At 38.7% G+C, this 22550-nt stretch overlaps 2 protein-coding genes across 4 annotated transcripts; one reads left to right on the top strand and one right to left on the bottom strand.

The window, feature by feature from the left end:
* Positions 1-162: 162 nt before the first annotated feature.
* LOC140273294 (uncharacterized) lies at positions 163-21162 on the bottom strand. 3 transcript variants are annotated; one of them, XM_072368818.1, is made up of 27 exons: positions 20936-21162; positions 17540-17655; positions 16328-16434; positions 11691-11738; positions 11516-11542; positions 10993-11052; positions 10871-10903; positions 10608-10679; positions 10433-10516; positions 9990-10019; positions 9683-9727; positions 6822-7730; positions 4777-4839; positions 4615-4662; positions 4442-4516; positions 3678-3731; positions 3378-3410; positions 3259-3294; positions 3090-3149; positions 2733-2777; positions 2445-2486; positions 2260-2286; positions 1891-1965; positions 1578-1610; positions 1266-1304; positions 664-720; positions 163-437 (listed from the first exon to the last, which is right to left on the bottom strand). In XM_072368818.1, exons 4-27 carry the CDS (start codon positions 11719-11721, stop codon positions 433-435), a joined length of 1983 nt encoding a protein of 660 aa, XP_072224919.1. In that variant the 5' UTR covers positions 11722-11738; positions 16328-16434; positions 17540-17655; positions 20936-21162; the 3' UTR covers positions 163-432. The 3 variants fall into 3 exon arrangements, with proteins under 3 accessions (XP_072224919.1, XP_072224918.1, XP_072224917.1); XM_072368817.1 differs by having other exon boundaries at positions 11691-16434; XM_072368816.1 differs by lacking the exon at positions 11691-11738 and having other exon boundaries at positions 12789-16434.
* cox6a2 (cytochrome c oxidase subunit 6A2) lies at positions 20765-22050 on the top strand. Its single transcript, XM_072368831.1, has 4 exons — positions 20765-20886; positions 21230-21305; positions 21559-21701; positions 21803-22050. The coding sequence occupies exons 2-4, from the start codon at positions 21230-21232 to the stop codon at positions 21890-21892; spliced, it is 309 nt and encodes a 102-aa protein (XP_072224932.1). The 5' UTR covers positions 20765-20886; the 3' UTR covers positions 21893-22050.
* Positions 22051-22550: the final 500 nt, after the last annotated feature.

The following is a 22550-nucleotide window of genomic DNA, read 5'->3' as shown; positions in this document are numbered from 1 at the left end:
AAAGCTTCCTGTGCAAAGAAAAGGTTTCAGTGTGTGTATTCAAGAGAGCAGCGTGTTCAAGAAATATGAGATCAATTGTTTTGACTCTGAAGCTTCCATATAACATAAGTTGACAATATAATTTATTGGATAAATACAGTAAAATCATAATGCTAATCTTGACACATTTCTTGCTCTTTATCTGCCTTTATGTTCAACAGTCTCCACCTGCTGAGGCAGAAATGAACTGGTTGGGTACAGCTGGTTTTGACATGAGTAACAAATATTCACTTACAGAAAAATATGAGGGGTAAGGGGGAAAAAATCAAAAAGACAAAGAGCACAACAGGACAAATAGAGTAAAACACACTCACACATACAAAAAAGCACTAAATACGTATTACACTGAAATCATTATGGAGATGGTCCACTTGACGCTGCAAATCATCTTAATTAGCCTGGTTAAAGACAGAAGCACAGAAAAAGGGTGTGAATCACAACAGAATTTATACAAATGAAGGGGAAATTACATAACAGTCCATCCTTATACACCAGCAACAGTTATCTTCAGTTTACCTAGTCTCTTGTGATAAACAATAAATGTCCTGGTTAATCAGCTCAAAAAACCTGCATACTGGATCTTCAAGTCCTACTAAAAATACATAAAAATTCCTTTATTCTCACCTTTGTACCCGTTACCAAGGCCAGCGTTAACTCCACCATATTTGCCTGTCTGCTCTCCTGTGAGAGTTAAAAACAACCCATTTCAGTGTTATAAGGAAGGAAACGGAGGGAATAAGAAAACGAGGTTTGACAGACACATTAAAACTTGCAGGAAAAGAGTTCTGGCTTGTATTAGAGGACTCAGCTAATTCACAACGCACGCTACATACCCATAAGTGGGAAATAATCCATAATTCATTTAGCATGGAAGCCATGTAAGTAGAAGAACATATTTAGCGTATGTTACAACAACAAATTCTGAGTTTATTTTCCTTTAAAACAGTTTTTTTGCTCAGGATGTCCCTTTAATATTAGAATATAGTATGAGTAGTATAGTAAGTATAAGTATAAGTATAGTATAATTTCTATATTAATATAGAAAACAGCTGGAGCACACAAACACAATGAACTCCAAATGGAAAAGAAAACTGGAGCAAATCATGCAAGACTGTGTTCTGTCAAAGCAATATTACGCAAGAAAACAAATCTAATGAAATCACCAGAAACAACAAAGCAAGAGGAAGTTGATCATGAAAGAGGAAGTCCTGGGTTTTCTAGCTTACCCAAAGCATCTTGAGTTAGTCCAAGCTGTGCCCCATAACCTAAACAAGAGATGAGACTTTAAAAAGCAAGACAGGAGACTGTAAAATATGTTAATTTTATGATTTGGTACATTAAGAGTAGCTAGTGTTTGCAGCCAATAGGTGAGTTATACAAAGCTTGACAGTAATAGAATATATATTTTTTGTGTCAGGCTAATGCATCAGCCTCAGTGAATTGTAATGTGACATGCTGGTGGGATAAAAGACATTCAGCGTGCTCATGAGAGATGTGTGTGACTGTTCATGCATGCAAAATTGTGTGCATGCAGCCACCTGGTTGCTGAGCTCCATAACCTGTGGGAGTCCCTGAAACAACACAAAACATGTAGATATTACAACTTGATGCAACACTGATGAGTCATACCAGAAACGCACAAACACGCAAAATATTCATTCTTATCTTAGATCACAAGATACAGCTGTTTTTACTGTGTTTTTCTTATCTGATCACGTTCATATATGTTGTGGTTTTAACTTCAGAGGCCGTGTGCCTTAAAGAACAAACACCCAACAACCCACAGCTCTGCTTTTTTCCATCGCAGGCAGCTTATCACACATTTGCTCATGCATCGTCACACATTCTCACCATATTTGTTGGCGGCTTTGGTGCCTTGAGCACCAAGGTTGAGCTGCTGAGCAGCATACGGGTAGCCACCATCACCTACAGAAATGACAAACGGTTGAATATGAAAGTGTCTTAGTTTTGTACCCTTAAAACAAGGACTACAACATTAAACTAACATGATGGCATTTCAGTTTACAAGTCTGGTGTAAATTATTCACAACAAAGTCTCTTAATGTTTCTGTTGACTTTATATACTGGGTCACTTAAAACTGTGCTCATAACCTCATTTCACAGGCACATTAAACACTTGGGTTAAGTTGTGTTTTTTATCCTTTTATAACCCCATTTTACAAAGATTATGGTTGCAAGCGGGAATCACAGAAGCATTACCATAAGGAAGCTGAGCAGCTCCTCCTCCTGCAGGAAAAAGGGAATCAGTTTTTACTCATATTTCTCTCTTTAACCTGCCAGTTCTCTGATAAAAACTGTGGTTCAAGTCTGACTCACGCACGAAAAGCCACATTGACAAAAGTATGACTAATACTGTGACAGAAGGACGTCTCAATGGCACTCACCGTATTTACCGCCATTTGATTCCAGTCCTGCACCGAGTGCTCCTGAAATAAGATCAGAGGCTGATCATTTGTAAAAGACAGTGTTGCTGTTTATGTTTAAGATTATGTTCTCATCGACCCATATGCTGGCTTACTCCAACCATCTCTAAAAAATTTACATCTGACTACATGGGACTGACATATGGGTAAGCGATAACGGTATTTTAAATCTGTGTGTTTCCCTCTGTTGGTTTATTTCTGAGAAGTCTAACATGTGTTAACTTTGTCCTTCACTGTATCCATCCTTACCATACGCCCCCTGGACTTGTCCAGTATAGCCTCCTGTACCAAGGCCTGAAAATATCAGAAAAAATATAATATGCAAGTTAAAGACTGTTCAAACAGTGAGCTGATTAATAGGATACCTTCAAATGAAACTGAATTTAAGCGTCTACAAGAGCAGGAAATCAGAAACCACCAGATTAAACAGGCCAGCTTCTTTGAATCAGATACGATAGCTACACCCAGTGGACAGACCACCACAGTAGCTATATCAAGCAGACAGACTCTCATTTTTCAAGGTGCCATACATATTGTATGCCACAGGTTAAGCAGCTATGGGTTAGTGCCATCCCCTGATAGAGTTTTCCAGCAGGTTACTGTTACCTTCACTCTTTCCTGCTTTGTTCTGTGCACCATCAGCTAACTCTGCAGGGTAATCAAGCCCTGAAACATAGTTCTGATTAGCACTAATTATGCTTTTGATCTGATGAGTCATTAAGTACATTAAGTTTCCAATTTTGCCCTAATTGATTTTATTTCAGAAGACACTCACCAGCTCCATAACCGTCACCATATCCATTCCCGTAACCTGTTGAGAGAAGGTGGTATATGGTGAAACAAGACTAGAGATGAAGGAAATATTCATGAGGACTGTGCATGCATGCCAAAAACCTGTTGACAAAGCTTTTGCACCAGCATCTCCACCTACAATGAGAATAGAACAAAGTCTGTCAACACAAAGGATAAGCCTCTTTTCCTGAATAAGACAGTGACGGCTTTGATGCAGGCTGTCTTTGACAGCAGTCAGAATGAAGAAAGACCCCCCTGTCATTGCAAATTGACAATTGCTTTTCAAGGCCAAAGCTTTAGTTTTTTCAAAATAAACAGTCTTTGTTTTTTTTCTCCACCGTACACAGTCATACTGCGGGAATCTCAATTTCTCTGCGCAAGTTCTGATGAGCTGCCACTTACCGAAGCCATTACCTGCTGCAGCAGCATGGTATCCTGTTACTCCATCACCATATCCTGTTTATGTTCAACACATAAAGTATGAGACACACACTGAGTTCAATGCAGATAAACACTATTTTTCTTTGGACAAATATGAAACTGGAGAATATTTTCTCCTGTACTTAGTTAACAAAAAGGGAGAAAAGAGATTTCAGTTTCAAGTTTAAAGATGAAAAAGTGATTCCTGAGTAATCACCTGTGAGTGTTATGTTTTCTTTTTTGTTATTACTCACTCTAAGGAAAAGGAAGTGACAGCAGCGGTTTCTGCCGTGACTTTCAACCGAAGCTGAGGAGGAGGAGCTCAGGCAGTGCTTGTTGTTACACAGGCAAATGATTAGTTTACAAGGCAAAGTAGGTGTAGTAACCCATTTTTCTGCTCTCTGGCTGTGAGCTCATGGCCCAGTTCATGTTCTGAACAACAAAAGTGTCTTACAAAGTGTTTTCTGACCAGCTTCTGAGTTTACAATGGATCTCAGGATCTGTGAAAGGGGTCCTTAAAGGCAGCAGCCAGTTACCTGAGAATATAGACTGAAAATGCTAGCAAATATCCAGTTTGACATGAGTTTTTAGCTTTGCCAAATACGCTTAACTGGTATCAAAATTCTCACCTAACGTGGCAAAAACGTGCACAAAGGCAAATAGCAAAATACTGTTTGGAGAGATGAGGAATTAAAAGTTATGGAAGTGGGGAGGATAGAAATAGAAAAATAATTCCTCAGCCTCACCATTTGACTTCCCTGCAACACCTTGAGGATATCCACCCTGTCCAAGAGCTGCGCCAGCTGGGACTTGATATTTATCTTGAGGAAATAGAGAAATAGAGGTTTAATGCAAAACACCTGCTTGCACATGGACCATCACTCTCATTTCCAGTGAGAGGGAAAATCTGCACAGTTACCTCCAAGTTTTCCAGCTGCACCACCCAGATATGCTCCCTGACCCAGACCTGTGGGCAGAACATTGGAAATCTTTACCAAAGATACTGTTCATCTACAAAGTGCCTCCATTTCCTTAAAGTACTGTTGCTGTCAAGGTGTCATGTCTGGCTGCCAAAAATTACCCGCTCCATAGCCACCAGTGCCCATGCCTGCTCCCAGGTAGTTTCCTGCTCCACCCATATAACCTGCGGAGAAATCCAGCAGAAAGCCAGCAAGTTACTGCAGGCTATTCCCTACTTTAGATTTTTTGTCTGATTCTTAGTCTTTTTGTGCATCATTGCTGGATGGTATTGTTTGGGTCTCTTTTCATTTTCCGCACTGGGCAGTAACTTTCCTGGAGTGGATCCTCAAATCCACAAAAGCAAATGTGAGACCACATGAAATACACTATGAGTTGAAGGTAACCCACACAGGCAAACAGTGAGATTTGTATGACAGCACAAGGATGAATTTAGAGTAAACATAAGCAGATTAACCAACACAGATTGGATGAGGCCTTCATTTCCTGTGATTCCAACTTCTTTGGCCTGATAGCTAAAACAGTTGTTTAGTTTTATGAATATTGCAAAATCCTTTGTGTACTAACAATCACTGCAGTGTGTCACTGTTTCTACATTTGCAACATTGAAGCATAAAGAATTCAGAAACTGTACCACATATGACAAATGTAATGTAAATAAAGCCAAGCATGAAAGAGGATCTCATGTTAGAATAAAAAAAAACATGGCATAGCAGGTTCTGAGACATAACAAAGCATTTGATGTCAATCAGTTACCCTACAGAACCTTTGCTATTTTCAGAACCAGAGGTCACTACAGCTGTGGTCACTTCATTGAGGTATTAAGGTTTCAAGGTATCAAGCAGCTGTTTCGTTGTTGTCACCACCATCTTCATCTTCACCATGTCCTGAAGATATTTGACTGGCTCTTACTCGATCTGCTGCATGTCACAGCTTACAAACTCTCCAAGAAACAGGGAAAGATGACCGTCTTTTTTGGTTTGAGCAGTATACTTGAGGGCAATGATGGTGTTAAGCTTAACAGGCACACTCGTAAAACATTTGAAAAGTATGAAAACAAAAGTCAAGGCAGGTAAGTTAGGATGAATCCGCTACAGTGTGTCACCTCACATTGTTCCTGTTGATCATTTATCAAGTAATAAAAATATCAGAAATGAACTTGTCCATTGATGAGCAAGTCGACAACCTATGTTAGTATTTGGGGGCGGGAGTTCAGGTTTTTGGACATTATTACGATTAAATGCAGCTCATATCTAGATACTGACACTAAACTTTAATGCATATTTTCTTTTAGTTCATGTTTCATTCAGAAAACAGTCCATTTCTGTTTGAGTTGCTTTCACCAAACAACATACAAACCTGAGTCAGACCTTCCACATACCGCCCACATAGGGTTGGTGAAGAGTTTACTATCCATGCCTTCACTTGTGAGGTTACTTTTTATTTAATCACCACAACATGACCATCTAAGTCTCTTTCCAAATAAAATGGCTGTAATGTTTGATGTGGTTGTAATGAGATCTCAGTCTGTACACCTTGTGTGGTGCTTGGGTAAAGTTGACCTGAGGCTACAGCATGAGACTGATTGGCCTTTCTTCATTATTAGTGAAGACAACACAACAAATAGATATCTTTGCTTAAGGCTCCTTATCATAATCTATCAATATGGCAAAAAGATTCCCTGCTCAGATATAATTTTAAATCAATTTTAGAAGAACAACACGTTTTCAAGATGAACAACTTTCATCTTTTTAAGAACACATGGAAATGAGTTATTCTATCCATGTTTTGACCGAAAGTACATTAATGAATTAATTAAGCGATGGTACATTGCAAATGGTAATAAAAATACTCTAAGTCAGTGTCTGTAAAGTATTCTTACATGAATTACTTTGGTTCTATTGTTTTTTAAATCCAATAATGTTGTGGTTTACTTGGATACACAGCGTTGGGTGAGTAAAGGGCTTCATATAAAGACAGAGAACACTGTTATCTCACATATAAGTAAAAATTTAACACCTGAGAAGAAAAATTCATTTGACACCCTTTCAGCCTTTGCAAAGTACAACATTTCTAAAAAGTAGAAAGTAGCCCTTGGGAATTACAACATAAAATATGATGGTGAATAAGACAAAGCTTTGCTCTTACTTGCTGTGTTTGTATCCCTCCCAGTCTGCCCTGGGATACGGGAAGCTACTGACTTTTTTTCAATATGCTCAGCTTGAGAAAGATGTTTTGCATCTTGACCCTCGGCAGTAAAGCCTTGAGCCTCCTGCTCCACTCCGGCTGATGTGATGCTCATACTTTGGGTTCCACTTGCACTGGGAATCATTGGTCCATAGTACCGCCCTCCATCTTCAGCAGCAACAGTCGTACGCATTTTAAGTCCGTTTGTGTCTTTAGCTACAGGTCCTGTAGCAGATAAATAATTTCTGGCGTTGCTTCTGACATGTTGACCTTGTGAAAGCGGAAGTTGGTAGGTTCTCACTCCTCGTGCTGGTGGATTTGTACGACCAGTATGCAGTTCAGGTACTAATCTTTGTGTCCTTTGAGTTTCTGATCCCAAAAGCTGATAACGAGATCCACAGTTTTTGGCTTTTTCAAATTGATGGAGAGAGGAGTCATAGTCTCTGGTACCGTGTACCTGAGAGCTGTCTTTATCAACAGGCAGTTGTTTTCTTTCAGCTCCTGCTGCTAGTGTGGCTTCATGACTTGTCCCCTCTCTTTTAGAGACTGCCGGATCACTACGATCTCCCCCTTGAGCTTGTGAAACAATCAGATCGAGGACTTTATTCTGTTTATTTAGAGGTATTGTGGGTTGAAGCCTTGGTGACTGAATGACTGGATCGAGGCTTTTGACCTCAGTTCCAGCATGTAACTCTGGAGCAGTGGGACCAAGTACACTGCCTCTCCTAATGTTGGGCGTTTCGGGTCCAGGAGTTCTGTCTTGTTTTCCGTACAAGTGACCTATAGCTCTGCTCTTTTCTCTCATACGATCTTGAACAGGTTGACCCAGACTGGCCACCTCAGGTCCACCCAAATCTGCTGCAGACACACCTGGCAGAAAAATATCATCATGCATTCACAACTTCCTGGCTCAGAAAGAACAGTGTTTCTTTGTTTTTGTTTGAGGTTAAACATCACACTCGCTTTTGTGTATCTTTGTATTAGGGCTACTTTGAATTTGCTGAGGCGTGCATCAGAACATGCAAATCTATAGAATTCCTCATCCACAGAATAATCACTGCCTAAACGCAATTAACTCAAAAGCCCAACAGAGACAAGTCAAACATCTTTGTGGTGTAGGGTTAGTCCAGATTCAAAAGGCAGAGTTATTACCTTAATTAGGAACTGAGACAACAGAGGAACAACACAAACTTTGGAAGTAGCCTACAGCAAACAGTCCTCCTCATTCAGTCAGTGCAACAACAACGAGATGACAACACAAACTGTGGCAACGCCATCAAACACGGAAGTATTAAAGTAGACAAAGACAACACCTGACACAGACAGCATCAGTGTGTGACAGACAACTGATACACAAAGCATAGTCACTCACATTTGGGGCAGAAGCTTCAAGACCAGACCAGTAGTGGTAAAATTAGGTAGTGGTAAGATTGTCACCTTTCATGTGGGTGACCTGGGTTCAGATCCCCTGCATGAAAGGTACTACCTCCAGTAGGGTTCCTTAAGCACAACCCCCTTACCCTACCAGTGAAAGTCTCTTTGGATAAAAGCATCTGCCAAATGCATAAACAACAAATTTAAAATGTGAAACCTATTTGCCAGAAACTACTAGATTACAGTTTTTCAAATAAAGTTTCTTTCATCATCACACACTCATCATACACTTCATGTATTGTTCATATTATAACACAGTCACTGAGAGGCAGACCAGGACCAACACACTGAGCGTATGATCTTAATTTAACTGGGATATTGCATGTATACAACACTGATCAGTTTTGTACAACTGACTTGGATTTTTGACACAAAAATACGTCAGAACACACTTGTTTAAACTCAGATGTGCGAGTGAATTGTTTTTATAGCAAATAGAATAATCAAAGATATTCAAACTTTTTTGAATTTCCCTTTAATTTTCATTGCCTGGGGTTGTTTACCGTGGCAGACGCTATCCTGGCTCCAAAATGAAAAGTTCACATCTGGCAAAATTTCAAAAGCAATAGAATTTTGCATGTGGAATACAACATTTGTACATTTTGTGCATTTCTAAACATACCATTTCAGATCACTTGAATTCTGATGAATAATTCTAAAGTGTATAAACTGTTCCGTGGAGATATCTGTCAGCAATACATTTTAACTTGCCATCTATGGTGTCTCATGTTTTACATTGTGTTCCTAGGGAGTCCCCAGTTGGCCTGACATAAAATGACATTATTATAACCTTTTTTTTTCATTCAGTTCTTTAAAACCACAATTACCACTTTTAACTCCACAAAGATCGATCCAAATTCATTCACAGGCCAAAGATGAGGCACAAAGAGGCTGAGGATCTCATGCAACGTGCAACACTGACAAACACAAAAAAATACATGATACAATGAAATAATAACGCTGATTATTATATTAAAGCAGACAGATGTGATTCCATGCAAATACAAACAAATATGAATATACATCAGTGAATCACATGACAGCAGGTTTTTTTACAGGTTGCAGACAAACATGACACAAAACAAAGACCACAGGCGGAGCTGGTGATGATTTTAAATGAGTTATTGTTGCTTGGATGCCTGGTCAGAGAATTACAGACAGTAGGAAGCCATTCTGAGATAAAAGACCCTGAATCAAGTGGAGCAGGATGTTATAGGAAAGAGGTAGAAGACACTGGGCATGATTCTGCACGGGTACCCAATTACCATAACATGTGATAAGCAATCTCCTCTGTGCAAGGTTTGTGTTTGTGGCAAAAGCTGTGGGACAGAACACCCAAAATAATCTAAGAGACGGGTCCTGAGATCAAGACATAATTCATCACTCACCTGGTCGTACTGCAGGATAGTTCATGCCTCCATAAGGAACATATCCTGTGAAGCAGACGAAGAGGCTGATTAGATCTTTAAACCAAACAAGCACACACTGTTTTATGAGAACACTAAGATTCAACCTGCCTTCTCCTTATATCATATTTGAAGACATGCTAAAAGAGAGCAAGCTTCAGAGTTGGGATTTGTCAACAATGTTCCAAACAGGAAGAGGTTCATAGAGAGTGTAATTCACTGTATTCACTTTCATTTGTAAGAACAATTTATGGAACAACATCATGGAAAAAGCTACATGATCACTAACCTGGGTAAGGGCCATGGCCAGCACCATAAGCTAGAAAGTGACAAAAATACAAGGTCAATTTCTATTCTAAAAACATTTCTTTGGCTTCACTGCTCATGAAAAGTATGCCTGTGTTAACTAAATCGTCACCAGGGTTTCTAAAAAAAAAAGACTTGAAAGAGAGAACAGAACGCTTTGTGCAGAAGAAATGAAAGATGTGACAGTGGAAGTTTCAGTGGTTCAGCTCTTTTATCAATCAGCAGCAAAACTCTCAACTGGTCCTTGAATAGTCTACATACAATTTTTCCAAATGTCTGGGGAAATTATTTAGATGAAGAGCTTTTCTGCTTATTTTTCTTTTTCTTTTCAATTAATCTGACCCAGACCTATAGTTCCCAGACACGTTTATGTCTGTATGAGATATGAACCGGTTAATGGAATCTTTTCACATTTGTCGGTCTTACCACGCTTTCCTCCTTGACCCAACCCCAGTCCCAGGCCATTTGTAAGTCCTGGCCCCAGGGACATCCCTGTGCCCAAACTGGCACCTGCAAGCACAAGTAAGAGGTATGAATCAATTGAAATGGTTTAAACAGTGATTCATTTTTAATTTGTTACTGTGAGGGTTTAGTGATGTACCGTGGGGTCCCAGGGCTCCATATCCACCTTGCTTCAGGCCTGTTTTCCCTCCCAATCCAAAAGATCTGTACCCTGTGGCAAAGAAGAACACAGTTCAACAAACATGCTTCAGAATTAAGAACAGTTGATTCTCTGCAGAACCTCATCCCAAATTAGTCCGAATAATATTCTAATATTAACCTTTTTAGCAACCTACAATATCATGAATGAGGCATTAAACTAGTCGGCAACATTTAAAACATTAGGATTTGATCATAGCTTACCGGCACCAAGGGGAGCCGCTGGATAATGTCCAACTGAGAAGAAAAAAAGAAAAATACAAACCTGACTCATCTGAGGTTAAAGTTTTATGAGATAATGTTGTCATGAGAAAAGTTTGACATACTTCCAGTCTTCATTGCTTTGGTGCCGTAGCGACTCCCCAGTGCTCCAAGGGCACCTGCAACTGGAAGGAAAGGGAAACTGAACTTTAGCACTCTTTTCAATACTGCATTTGTACTTAACAGCCTAAAATATACAAAAATAAGAAATATACACATCCCTCACATTCATCAAGTATATTACACTTGAGTCATGTGGCATAGGTCCATCTAATGAATTAACATTTCATTCTAATCATATAGATATACAGAATTTTAACACATGATTAATTCATGGGCAGGTTTATGAATTTGCCAACACCTGATTATATGCACATCAAATATGAACGTATAGACACTTCATGCATATTCATCCACAAGCCTGTGAATTAGTCAAAAATTGTGCTGCTGCTTTAAAGCATTATTTGTCTGTTTGTTAATGTTTGGAGTAATTTTTCTGTGAATGTTCAGCCCTTTGGTTGGTGGCATTTGTTTTAAAATTAGCTATATGAATAGATTTGACTTTATAATGCCTGGAGAAAGACTGACCTCCAGGTTTTACTCCAACACCACCACCTGAAGAAAACAGAAACCGACACAGAAATGAGAAATGCAGCCACCTGTGCAAATTTCACAGTGAATACTTTAGAGTTACTCAGCAGTATGTCTATGGGGAAATAACATTGTTACCTTTTGAGAAGATTAAATAGAATAACATTAATACCTCTAGCTTGCAGCATCCTTCCATAGGGCATGCCCTGAGGTCTTACCCCTGAAAAAATAAAAATAAATACTTGGTGGTGTCAGTTTCAGCTTTATTTTAACACTGAAATACAGTGTGTACAAGCAATGCAGGACGGAGCAAGAAGCTAAACATTTCAAGAGGGATTGTTACATTATTGGTACAGATTGCACTTTGAGATTTAACATTATTTTCTCATCCAAAATCAGGATTTGTTGCAAAGCTTTTTTTCTGATTTACATCTCCCTAAATGTCAGACAAGGGAGCAATTTATTCAAAATTCAGTTTCACTTCAGTACCATTGTATATTATTATCCATAATTAATCAAGAGACCCTATGAATTACTTCACATGTTTGTCAGTTACAGAGGGTGTCCTCATCACCGTATCCTGACTCAGCAACAGGAGCATGGAGAAACAGACAACCATTGATGGAGACCAGAGTGCAGTGACAGTATGGAGCCTGTTAGGTCTTCTCACGATCCGTTGTCAGATTTTACCTGCTTCTGTCACCCTTTCATCACATCCTTTGATTCAGTGAAATTAAAGAACATACTGTAAACCGCAATGTCTTGGCAGGGATGCAAAATTTTGGAGCCAAATGCCCTCATAGTGCAGTGCTTTTTCTCTCCCTCAGTCTCACAGACATGCTATCTAACAGGTAAGTGGGAGTGAGTCACCAAAGACGCTGAGCCATCAAAGCTTTGACGGAGAGATTGGACTGCTGTTGACAGATGTGCTTTATACTCTATGATCTACTTATTTTATCAATCAAAGTCATAAACAGTTATAGTTCCAAGTTTGGTCGCATAAAAAGTTTAGCAAAGTTTGATATCGTTACTCTTATACCAACATGTGACTTTTTCAGCCAACAGGATCAATTTAATTCCTACATACAAACGTGAGAATTGCATCAATCAGATCAGATAAACTTGTTAATTTAAGTAATTAAATATCATATTCAACAGCACATGATCCTAAAGCAGAGAATCCAAAAATCAACACAAATCCGACAATCATTTCATCATCATTTCAAAATTAAGTTTTAAACCTGTGCTCATTTTTATCTGTATTTCTTACCGCCTTGCAGAGTTTCCTCAGCCAACCAGAGAACCAACAAGGTCTGAAGCAGAGCTTGAAGCAGCATGATGGAGCAGTCTGGGTATTTTAAAATGATTGGGAGAGAACCAGCTGATGGCTAGATAGACAGTGACAAAGCTGGTACTTAAAGTATCAGCACCTCTAATGTCTTATATATTTCCGTTTTTTTTTTTTTTTTCTTTTTTCTATCTGATACACTCCCACTGACCGGTCCTGCCCTCTTAACACACACATTGGTCTGACTAGTCAGTGTGTTTCCATTAGCTGAGGATGCACACACTCACACTCTCTCACACACACACACACACACACACACACACACACACACACACACACACACACACACACACACACACACACACACACACACACATAAGGGAACTGTGTATTCGTATTTTCTCAGAAAATTCAGTTCATCCCCAAAAAATCTCAGTACTTGGCACGTTACGTTGGACTCAGAAAATATGATCTAGTACTCCCCACCACCTAGTTCAGAACTGAAGAAGCCTTTCGGATGAGATGTGAAACATCTTCAAGATCCAAAAAGAAGTTCACTTGTCCTCATTCAAGCTCTTATGATTACCATGACCTGGATGACTGAGAATCTTCATCATCTTTTTGTGTTGCAAACTGCCTTTGAGTATGATATCTTACCACTGAAAATATATATGAGGCAGGAGAAATCATTAAAATATCTGACCACTTAAAGCAGTCTGACCAGAATTGTTTTGTGGGTTTATATTGAAAGATTTCTGACATATAGGGGATTAAATAAAGGGTGAATACAACAAAACAACATTGTTAAAAACAAAATTAGTCATTTTCTATATTTCTAGAATATATGTGTTTAATGTGCAGGATTACAGTGTGAAGATCAGAAAATAATATGACAGATAAAGCTGAGGATATACATCAGTGGACTGAGTTTGCAATCTCGATGGTGAAAAGCTTTTTCATTACATCTCAAAGTTGGACTTTGCCTAAGCACAGAGGCTACCGACCGTTGTTTGGCTGGTGAGGATGAGTCATAATTTGAACAATCCCTTCAAAGATGCTTCGTGTTGAAAAAATAGTTTAAAACTTATAAGCTATCAACAGAATTAGAAAAAACAATAGCTATTAACTGAAATATACAGCTCAGTAATCTTAGGGACGGACCGCATTTTACTGTAATTCCACTTTGAACCACTAGATGGAATGTGAATCACCGTAGTGTTTAATCTGCCCCATAAACAAACAGAAGAAGAAGAAGCTTTGAAACTTCACTGCTAAACTCCACCTCAGTTCCACAAAGAACTGACATTCAAAAGCACAGATACAAAAAGTGACCAAAAAAAGAGACAAATTAAGAGTAAATACTGGCGTTCCTTTTCATTGTCGTCATTTGGACGCTGAAGGACTTGTATTTAATGCAGAAATTGCACTTTTACTTTGAAAAGGCTGCGTTATAAACGTTGTGGATGCAGCCGATGTTTTAGCTATAACTTTTCTCAGGACAGCAGGTTGATATGCAAAGCTGTTCTTTGCATATCAATATCGATATCTTTGGAAATCGAGTTGCTGACTGAATGTACCAATCTGCGATGCTCTGTTGGAGATCATCGAACATGTTAGTGTAGCAGAATTCACTGCACAGATTTTGTCTTTACTTGAAAGGTGATTTTGGTTGATGGTGTTGTGACAATAAAATCTGGATTTTATTAAAGCAGAGTGACCGTTCAGCTACATTAACATACAGTTTTGCTTTCTGTTTTAACAAAACAAAATGCACACTATCTCTTGTGTTATATGTTGTTATTGGCTTCTTCCTCTTCTGTGTACTAGATGGGAATTGTGGAGCACCTCGACCCATTTGACTATAGTTTAGCATATACGTGCAGGAGTGATTTGACTCCCAACTGCATCACGGGTGTGTTAGTCCAGCTTAGAGAGCTTCGATTTAACACAATTTCAGTTTGACTAACATGCTGACATGCATTGCAAAAGTCTTATTTTGGTTTGACTAACTCTGAACCGTTAGATGAGGTCCTTTGGATAAATGTTAATCATTATTATATATTACTTAAAACCAGTTTAATGGCTATAACAAACACTCCAGGGACTAACAAAATTTCCATTATTGTTTAGTGGAAAGAAATACTACACATTTATCAGGTGATTATGATGTCCCTCTATTAGGATTCCTTTAGCAACTCTCCAGTGAAACATCAGGGGAACACATGCAAGTGTTTTTTCATCCTAATGATACTGTTCACATGATGGAAAGCAACAGAAACAGCTTCATAAAGGAAAACGACTTGAACACACACTCAGACAGACTCTAAATTCTCACTCAAAGATGTTTTTACGAATGCAAACACGGCATCATTGTTTTGAAATACAAAGAAAGTGAAGACAGAGTAATTATATAACACCTTTTCCAAGATAATTAGCTCACGACAGATGAGTTTAAGATGTTTTTTCTGTAAACATACTCACTCGCTCCAAGTGTTTTACACCACTATGCCTGTTTTTTCATTAAATGAGCTAACATCACAGCTTTTAGAGAGAAAAAGTGGAAATTAATGGAGCATGCAAGCTGAAAGTGTTTATGCTGTTAGAATATCCTCATTAGAAATAATGGAAATTGCAAAGCAAACATGACATCATTATTATATTTCTATGTGAATATGTGTGCTGTGGGAGTATTTGCATAAGGTCATGCATAAATAAGAGAAAATTACGCCACAATAAATGTTTAATGTACGAACAAACATGCTCTGTCCTGCTGTAGAAATAGTCCTCAAGGCCGTGACTTCGATCAAAATGTCATTTTGAGGTATTTTTTTTTTAGTTTTCTACGGAAGAGCAATGTAATCTATTTGGGTTGTCTGGGGAAACATGGTGTGTTTCTGCAGTCTGTTGAGATTGTGCATAAAAAGTATCAGGTCATGGTCGCATCGCCAGCCTTTAGGAACATCTTTATATTGAATACTGTGAGAGGTCCTTTGTATGTCAGCCATTTTTTAATGCAAAGTTTATGTCTTATCCTCGGGCACGACATCGCTCAATGCAAACGTCTGCCTCGAAAACCACATATTATGATTAAACTTTGAAAGGAGCCACTTGTTTTTATGCCACCTTTGGAAAACCGTAGTCACACGTGAGGACCACCAGATCGTCTTCCCTGGTGGTATTGAGCCTAAAACAATAACATAATCCCCGTCTGACTCATGACTCCTTCACCCATGATTCACCGCTAAACATTTATCTGTCATGCATCCGTCTCATCTATAAGGAGTGTGTCAGTTTTTCAAAAGAAGACGTCAAAGCTTTGGTTGTCAGAGGTAAGAAACAGTTGGTGGTACAGATTGTTGTTTCATTTATCTGGAGAAGAGTAATATAACATTGCTATGTGGCTACACATCTGGATGGCACTCTCACTGTGGTCCTCCATTAAATGGTCCTCCATTATTAAAAGCCCTTGCACCCCAGAATATACATAAATAAATGAGACTGTGTGTCGGCTTGTGTGTTACCTGTTTGTGTTTTTTAAGGTCAAGAGAGGAGTCCAAAAGTTGGCCTCCAGGTTGCTTGTTGGTTGAAGATGGAGGTCAAGATTGAGCACTTTGTTTTGCCTGTCAGACTTACCAGAAAAGTTTAACACAATTATAAAGACATGCTTGGTTATGGTTTTAGACATGAGGGAATGTGCGGCAAAAACAGATAGTTACTTTCTGGAAAACATGGCAATCAGTCAGTGTCAGTACAGGCAAGTTGTTTGGTTAAATGTTAGCTAAAGTGTTAGTTTAGTGTACTGAGGCACCCAGCCTGCTATGAGCAGATCAGTAATTTGATCTCTGTGGTCATAAAAGCCAAAATAGCGCCTCTCCTCTATAAAAAAAAAAAAAAAAACTGAAGCTGTCTTTTCAATAAAGTGCCCAGTCAAATGTTACAAATGCAGTAAACCACTAGCTGTTCCTCTACCAGTCATTATTCCATTTGCATAATGAGTGCACCTCAGCCCATTCTCTAAACTTGAACAGTTTCATGGTGAATAAACACCTAAATTCTGATAAAACGTTCACTTTCGCTAAACTTTGCCAACAGCAAGTTTTATTTTCTTTGGCAGGGGACTGGAACAGCAGCGTTTATCTGTGGTTTTATGCTTTTCTTCTTCCAGTTGGGAAACATAGTGGGCCACCTCCAGGGGGCCTAATATTAGTGTTCAGCTCCAGACCAAGCATACAGACCAAGGAGAGACGACAAAGACCTACAGAGCAGTCATGCTGGCTCTTTTTTTCAGGCAGGTGTTTTAGCTGGAAGTTACAGAACAGAAAGTGTCGAGGACTGAAATCTGTTAATGTTAGTCCAGTCTCCCAGACAAAACAGTAAATTTTGCTGCTGAAGACATTACAGACACAATTTTTACTCAGTTTGAGACTTTTGAAAATATTCTCCTTGCCAGAACAAAACATTGGTTGTTTGGTCAAATCTAGCCATGAGTGTGATGAAGAGGAGGTTGTTGTGTGGGAAACTTTCTTCAAGTCAAATGTAGAAAATTATTTAAGTGTGTGTTAAATTAAAATATGTGGCATTCGATCACTTTAAAGGCAAACTGGTTGATGGGAGCATCTACCTATTATTTTCGCACAGATGGCAGCAGTCTGTCAGCGCTATACAACATTTACACTGACATGAAGAGTTAAAAATCAAACTATGTCTCAAACTCAGGAGTTACATGCACTTACATTAAGCACAATTGCGGCGTCAGACGGTGAGTAAACATCCAGTGTGTGACAGCCCCTGCACTTGCTCTGTCTGCACGATGTCTGACTGTGTGGTGGATAGTCTGTTGAAGTTTCCACTGTAGAAAAACAACACTAAATCCACTGTAGAACTAATAAATGTTTAAGTAACTGAGTCACTCCACAAGTGACTCACAATTCCACTCTACACTCCTGAACATCAGCAAATTAGCTCATATTGGACTCAGTACTGCTCTGTTGTATTGGATCATCTCATATCTTCACTTTCATCTTTCTTTAAATGATAACAAAAATGTAGCTATATGAATTCATTTCTAAGATGTTTTTAATGAGAATTTGTCTCTGCCTATAACTTCTTCAGAGTATCTGCATAACACACATAAGATAAATTATTACCATGGCATTGTAAAGTCTGTAAAGAGTTCAAATGTGAGCCTCTCTTAAGTGTCTCCAAAAAAAGAGAGCTCCGACTTTGCGAGGGAAAGACGGGACAGGACCTCTGAAACTGGCAGACACTGCTTTCCTGTGGTCTGACATCACACACACTTACTGCATGGCTGTATTTTTCCTGGCATGAAATATGCACAGACTGTAAGGGTATGAAGGGATGTTTTGAAGGGCACAACCAACTGAATTCCATCTAAACGCTTTTATTAGCAACGCATTTACCCACATGATTTTGATTTCTTTTTTCTGAAGATGTTAAACATTATGTTCTATTGTGAATCAATTAGTTTGTGAGATTTGCAAATCCTTGCACCCTGTTTTTATTCATATTTTTCTCACTAAGCAAACCTGTTGGAATTGGCGTATATAGAAGCAAAGTTTGCCCACATTTATATTTCCACATCACAAGTCTGTTGTGCAGACTTTGCTGTGTTGAGTCTGCAGTGTTTCCTCCTTCTGCTGTGTATATACAATCTTTACACCTATTAGTGCAAGCACTGTTCCTTCAGCTCAAACAGAAAAAACGTAGAGTTGGTTCACTCTGTACACGATTGTCAACCATCCTGCAATAAAAATCAGGGATTAATCATACCGAATAAAGTTTATAAATATGAAGAACTTGAGTTCTAGCAGCACATGCAAACTTCTGTGTGTCTATTTGTCAGTGAAGTCTTAAAGCTGAGATGGCGTTTCACCTCTCCCCCACAAAAACACACAAAAAAGTGCCAGACGTTCAGGCAGGCTGCTTGCATGACTGGCTGACATCACTGTTGGCGCTTGCTACTGTTTGCAGTTGCACATCTGCCTGAAGCTGTCCAGGCAGAGATGACAAAACCCAGGGTGAAAATTGACCTCAGGAGAAGAGAAAAACACAGAAAAAAGTGGGGGGAAAATCTTATTTAAAGGAGATTTAACCGATATGAACATGAAATCAAATAAATGGGCTTTTTTTAACCTTTTAAAGTTGCACAAGAAACTCTGCATTCAGAGTGTGCAGACAACTCGACCAAAATTCAGATATGTTTTCTTTTACTAATGACATATACAGTCACTGCAGCGGAAGGAGAAGAAGGAGCCGCTCTGCAGAAATGAACATATACAACTCAGATGACAAAGAACAGGAGTCTTAAAGATATGTGTCAGAGTAATCTTTACTCATAGCAACACTACCCCACCTGGTGGACAGCCTGTCTTCATCCTCGTATCACCACCGCGCTTCATCCACCTCCCATATTACCAAGATGTCCTTTTGCACAAGCATGTCTCTTTTTTTATTTCTCCAAATTATCTTTGAATGTGGACAAAGAACTTTGTTTTAGCTCAGTTTGTTTAAAATATGCAACGGTGAACAGTGAACCTCCACCCCAGCTAAACCCACTCTGATTTTACTTTTCTGTCCTCAAAAATCAACATGATATGCAGTTTTCCCTGACTTTTGCACACATCTGTATGTATATATAAATTGAGATTTGTTGGTGTCTTGTTCTCCCTAAATTATTTACATTATTTTGTTTTCATATTAAAATATTACATCATAATAAGACATTTTCTTTTTCCATCACATATACAGTCCTCTTATGACATTAACTGTTAGTCAAACATGCTTTTAAAATACTTATATGAGGCATCAGTGGCTTTTGTCTAGTTGAAATCCCTTTATTTTCAAGAGAAAATAGACCAAAAATGGCATTTATCAACTTAATCCTGTTGATAAACTAGATATTAGTAAACATTTGATCCGCTGCTGAACCATTTTCACTTTAAACTATATGACTGACTTCCAGTGCTGAAATAAAAAAAAAGAAAAGGGCCTATATATACATGTGAAAGCACTGTTAAGTCTTATTTAATCAAGGGTGATGCTCTTGACTGGTTTAATTTCACTTTGAATTTCAATTTCAATTTCACTTTAAATTTACATTTAAATGATGTGTCCTCTTCCCTTGCCTGAGTCAGTTATGGTGTTCCACAAGGTTCTGGATTGGGACCAGTTCTGTTGTCTCTATACATGCTCGCTTTAAGCACAATCATCACAAAACATGGTATATATTCCCACTATTACGCCGTTGACACTACATTCTATTAATCTGTGCAGCCTGGCTTATCATGAAAAGCTTGGATATTCTGTAATGTTCTACTTCTGAACCCAGACTAAACTGAAATCATTGTTGTTGTTCCAAGAAACCTCATATATTCACTTTTAAGCCTTATAGTTACACTGAGTGGCATTACTTTGGCCTCCAATTCTCATTCATTTTCATCATTTTTTTTTTTTTAAATCACGATTTGTCTTTTATGGCTTTCTTTCATTTACATAACATTACCATAATTGTCTGGGTATGAAACATCAACAGCAGCTCTATTTCTAAGACTAAACTTAAAACAACCTCTTTGAAAAAGCTTTTGCTAAATTCACTTAACTTTTGTGCACTACTTAATATGATTTTAACCTTTTTTCTTGTTTCATTGATGTTTTACTGTTATTTATTGTTAATTGGCTTTAACAGAATAGTCTTTTTCTCTACAGTGTTCTTATATTTTGTTTTATTCCTTGCTTGGGGTCCTTTTGGCATTATAAAGCACTCAATATGAATAATATATAGATAAAGATTGACTGGTTCATTGATTACTTTCACTTTTGTCATTGCAATACAGGCTAAATGCCCTCTACAGCACCTCCTCCCTCATCACCACCGTCACATATCTGCCCGCCTTTGCACTTGACCAAATATAAACTAAGTTACTTGGCTGAGCGACAGATTGAAATAGGGAGGAGTCTGATATTGAGAGTTCAGCTTAGGACAGACTGAAGGACAAACACGCAGAAAGGAGGATTTGTTGGAAAACAAGAGAACAATAAAGATCACTGCCCGCCTGAAAAAGTAAGTTTTTAGCAGATTTGACATTATTCGCACAGATGTGGGTTCATACCTCCACAGTTACACTGCAAAACTTGTAGACCTTGCTTCAGTCCGGGTTGTTTACTCCAGTTTGCTTTCCAGAGGGAGAAATGCTCAATCAAAAATATCTAAATAACTTTATGAAGCTATTTTAGTTTTCATGTTATCATTTTTATGACTTTTTGTGAGTAAGCTTGGGTCACTTTTTGATTGACATTGTCTTATCGCACTCAGCGGGTCAAAAAGCGAGTCAAATTGTGAAAGCTGTATTTATCTATATTCTCAACTCCTATAAAACTCTTTGAATACTCCTACTGTTGTGCAGATGTCTTTGTCTCCTGCCACCTTGGCCGCTCGTCGGGTGCTTGCTGCTGCGTCACATTCAAGCCACGAAGGAGGAGGTGAGAGTGTCTTCACTGACCTTTTGAACCAAAACACCAACCTTGTTTCAAAGCCTCCAGATTAAAGTGTATGTACACGAAAGCACTACGAAAAGGCTTAGGTTGTTTCTTGTTAAACATTAACTGAAATGTCTGCAGAGCTGGCAGTCAGCCTGCACATCTAAACCCTGACGAATCACCAGGAAGTTAAACAAGTGCCCGTGCTCCATTTAGTGCTTCAGTCACATACTTTTATTTGTTGTCTTTTCCACAGCGAAGACCTGGAAGATACTCACAATTGTTTTGGCTTTTCCTGGCGTGGCCGTCTGCATGGCCAATGTATATATGAAGATGCAGGCACACTCACACGAACAGCCAGAGTTTGTGCCATATCCTCACCTGCGTATCCGCACCAAGGTGAATCTCAGCGTGCTTTAACAAAAGCCTTTTTTCCCCCCAACTACTTTAAATTATTCCTTTGAAATGAAATAATAATACAGTGACATTAATCTTTCCAGAGATTTCCCTGGGGTGATGGAAACCACACTCTGTTCCACAACACTCACGCCAATGCTCTTCCTGATGGCTTTGAGGGCTCCGATCACTGAAAGGATCAGTCATTTCTCTCTGATGTGTCCTGCTGCATGCTTTGAACTCCAATCTGCAGTGTTCTTGCTTTAATTATTTTGTCCAAATGGAAAGTCAGTACTACCATAAAGCAGAAGCACCAGGAATAAAAACCACTTTGTGCTGTATTACAATGAAAGCCACTTCATTTTTTATTTCAGAGAAGCATTTCATGTCATCAAGACTCAAAATATTTGTGTGCGTGTGTGCATTTGCTGCTGGGACGACTGCTTTACAACTGTTGGTGTTAAAGCAGAAAGCACTGCATCCTCTTCATGGCTCCTTTTCTATAGAACTACCAGGGTTACCAAAATCTATGTTACACACACACACACACACACATATATATATATATAAATGTATATATGTGTGTGTGTGTAAAGGTAAGAACTCTATTTTCCTTTAGGACAACTTCTTCTTATGAGTTACAACCATTAGCAATATAGCCTATACTGCCACCCTCTGGCACACTTTGAAGCATGTTTCCTCACTTCTAACAAGCCAATACAAGTCCGACTCATTTCTTTTTGTGGCTTTTAAAAACAACCCCTTCAGATTTGCTTCACTAGTAAACAGAAACCTGGTAATTGTATCTAACTCTGTGCTGGAGAAGGAAAAAATTAGACAAAACTGTCAGCT

Source organism: Leuresthes tenuis, unplaced genomic scaffold (genome assembly GCF_036924035.1).
Source record: "Leuresthes tenuis unplaced genomic scaffold, fLeuTen1.0.hap1 SCAF_17, whole genome shotgun sequence".
Classification (NCBI taxonomy): domain Eukaryota; kingdom Metazoa; phylum Chordata; class Actinopteri; order Atheriniformes; family Atherinopsidae; genus Leuresthes; species Leuresthes tenuis.
The sequence above is the reverse complement of the archived record's forward strand: the minus strand, read 5'-3'. Positions and strand labels throughout refer to the sequence as shown.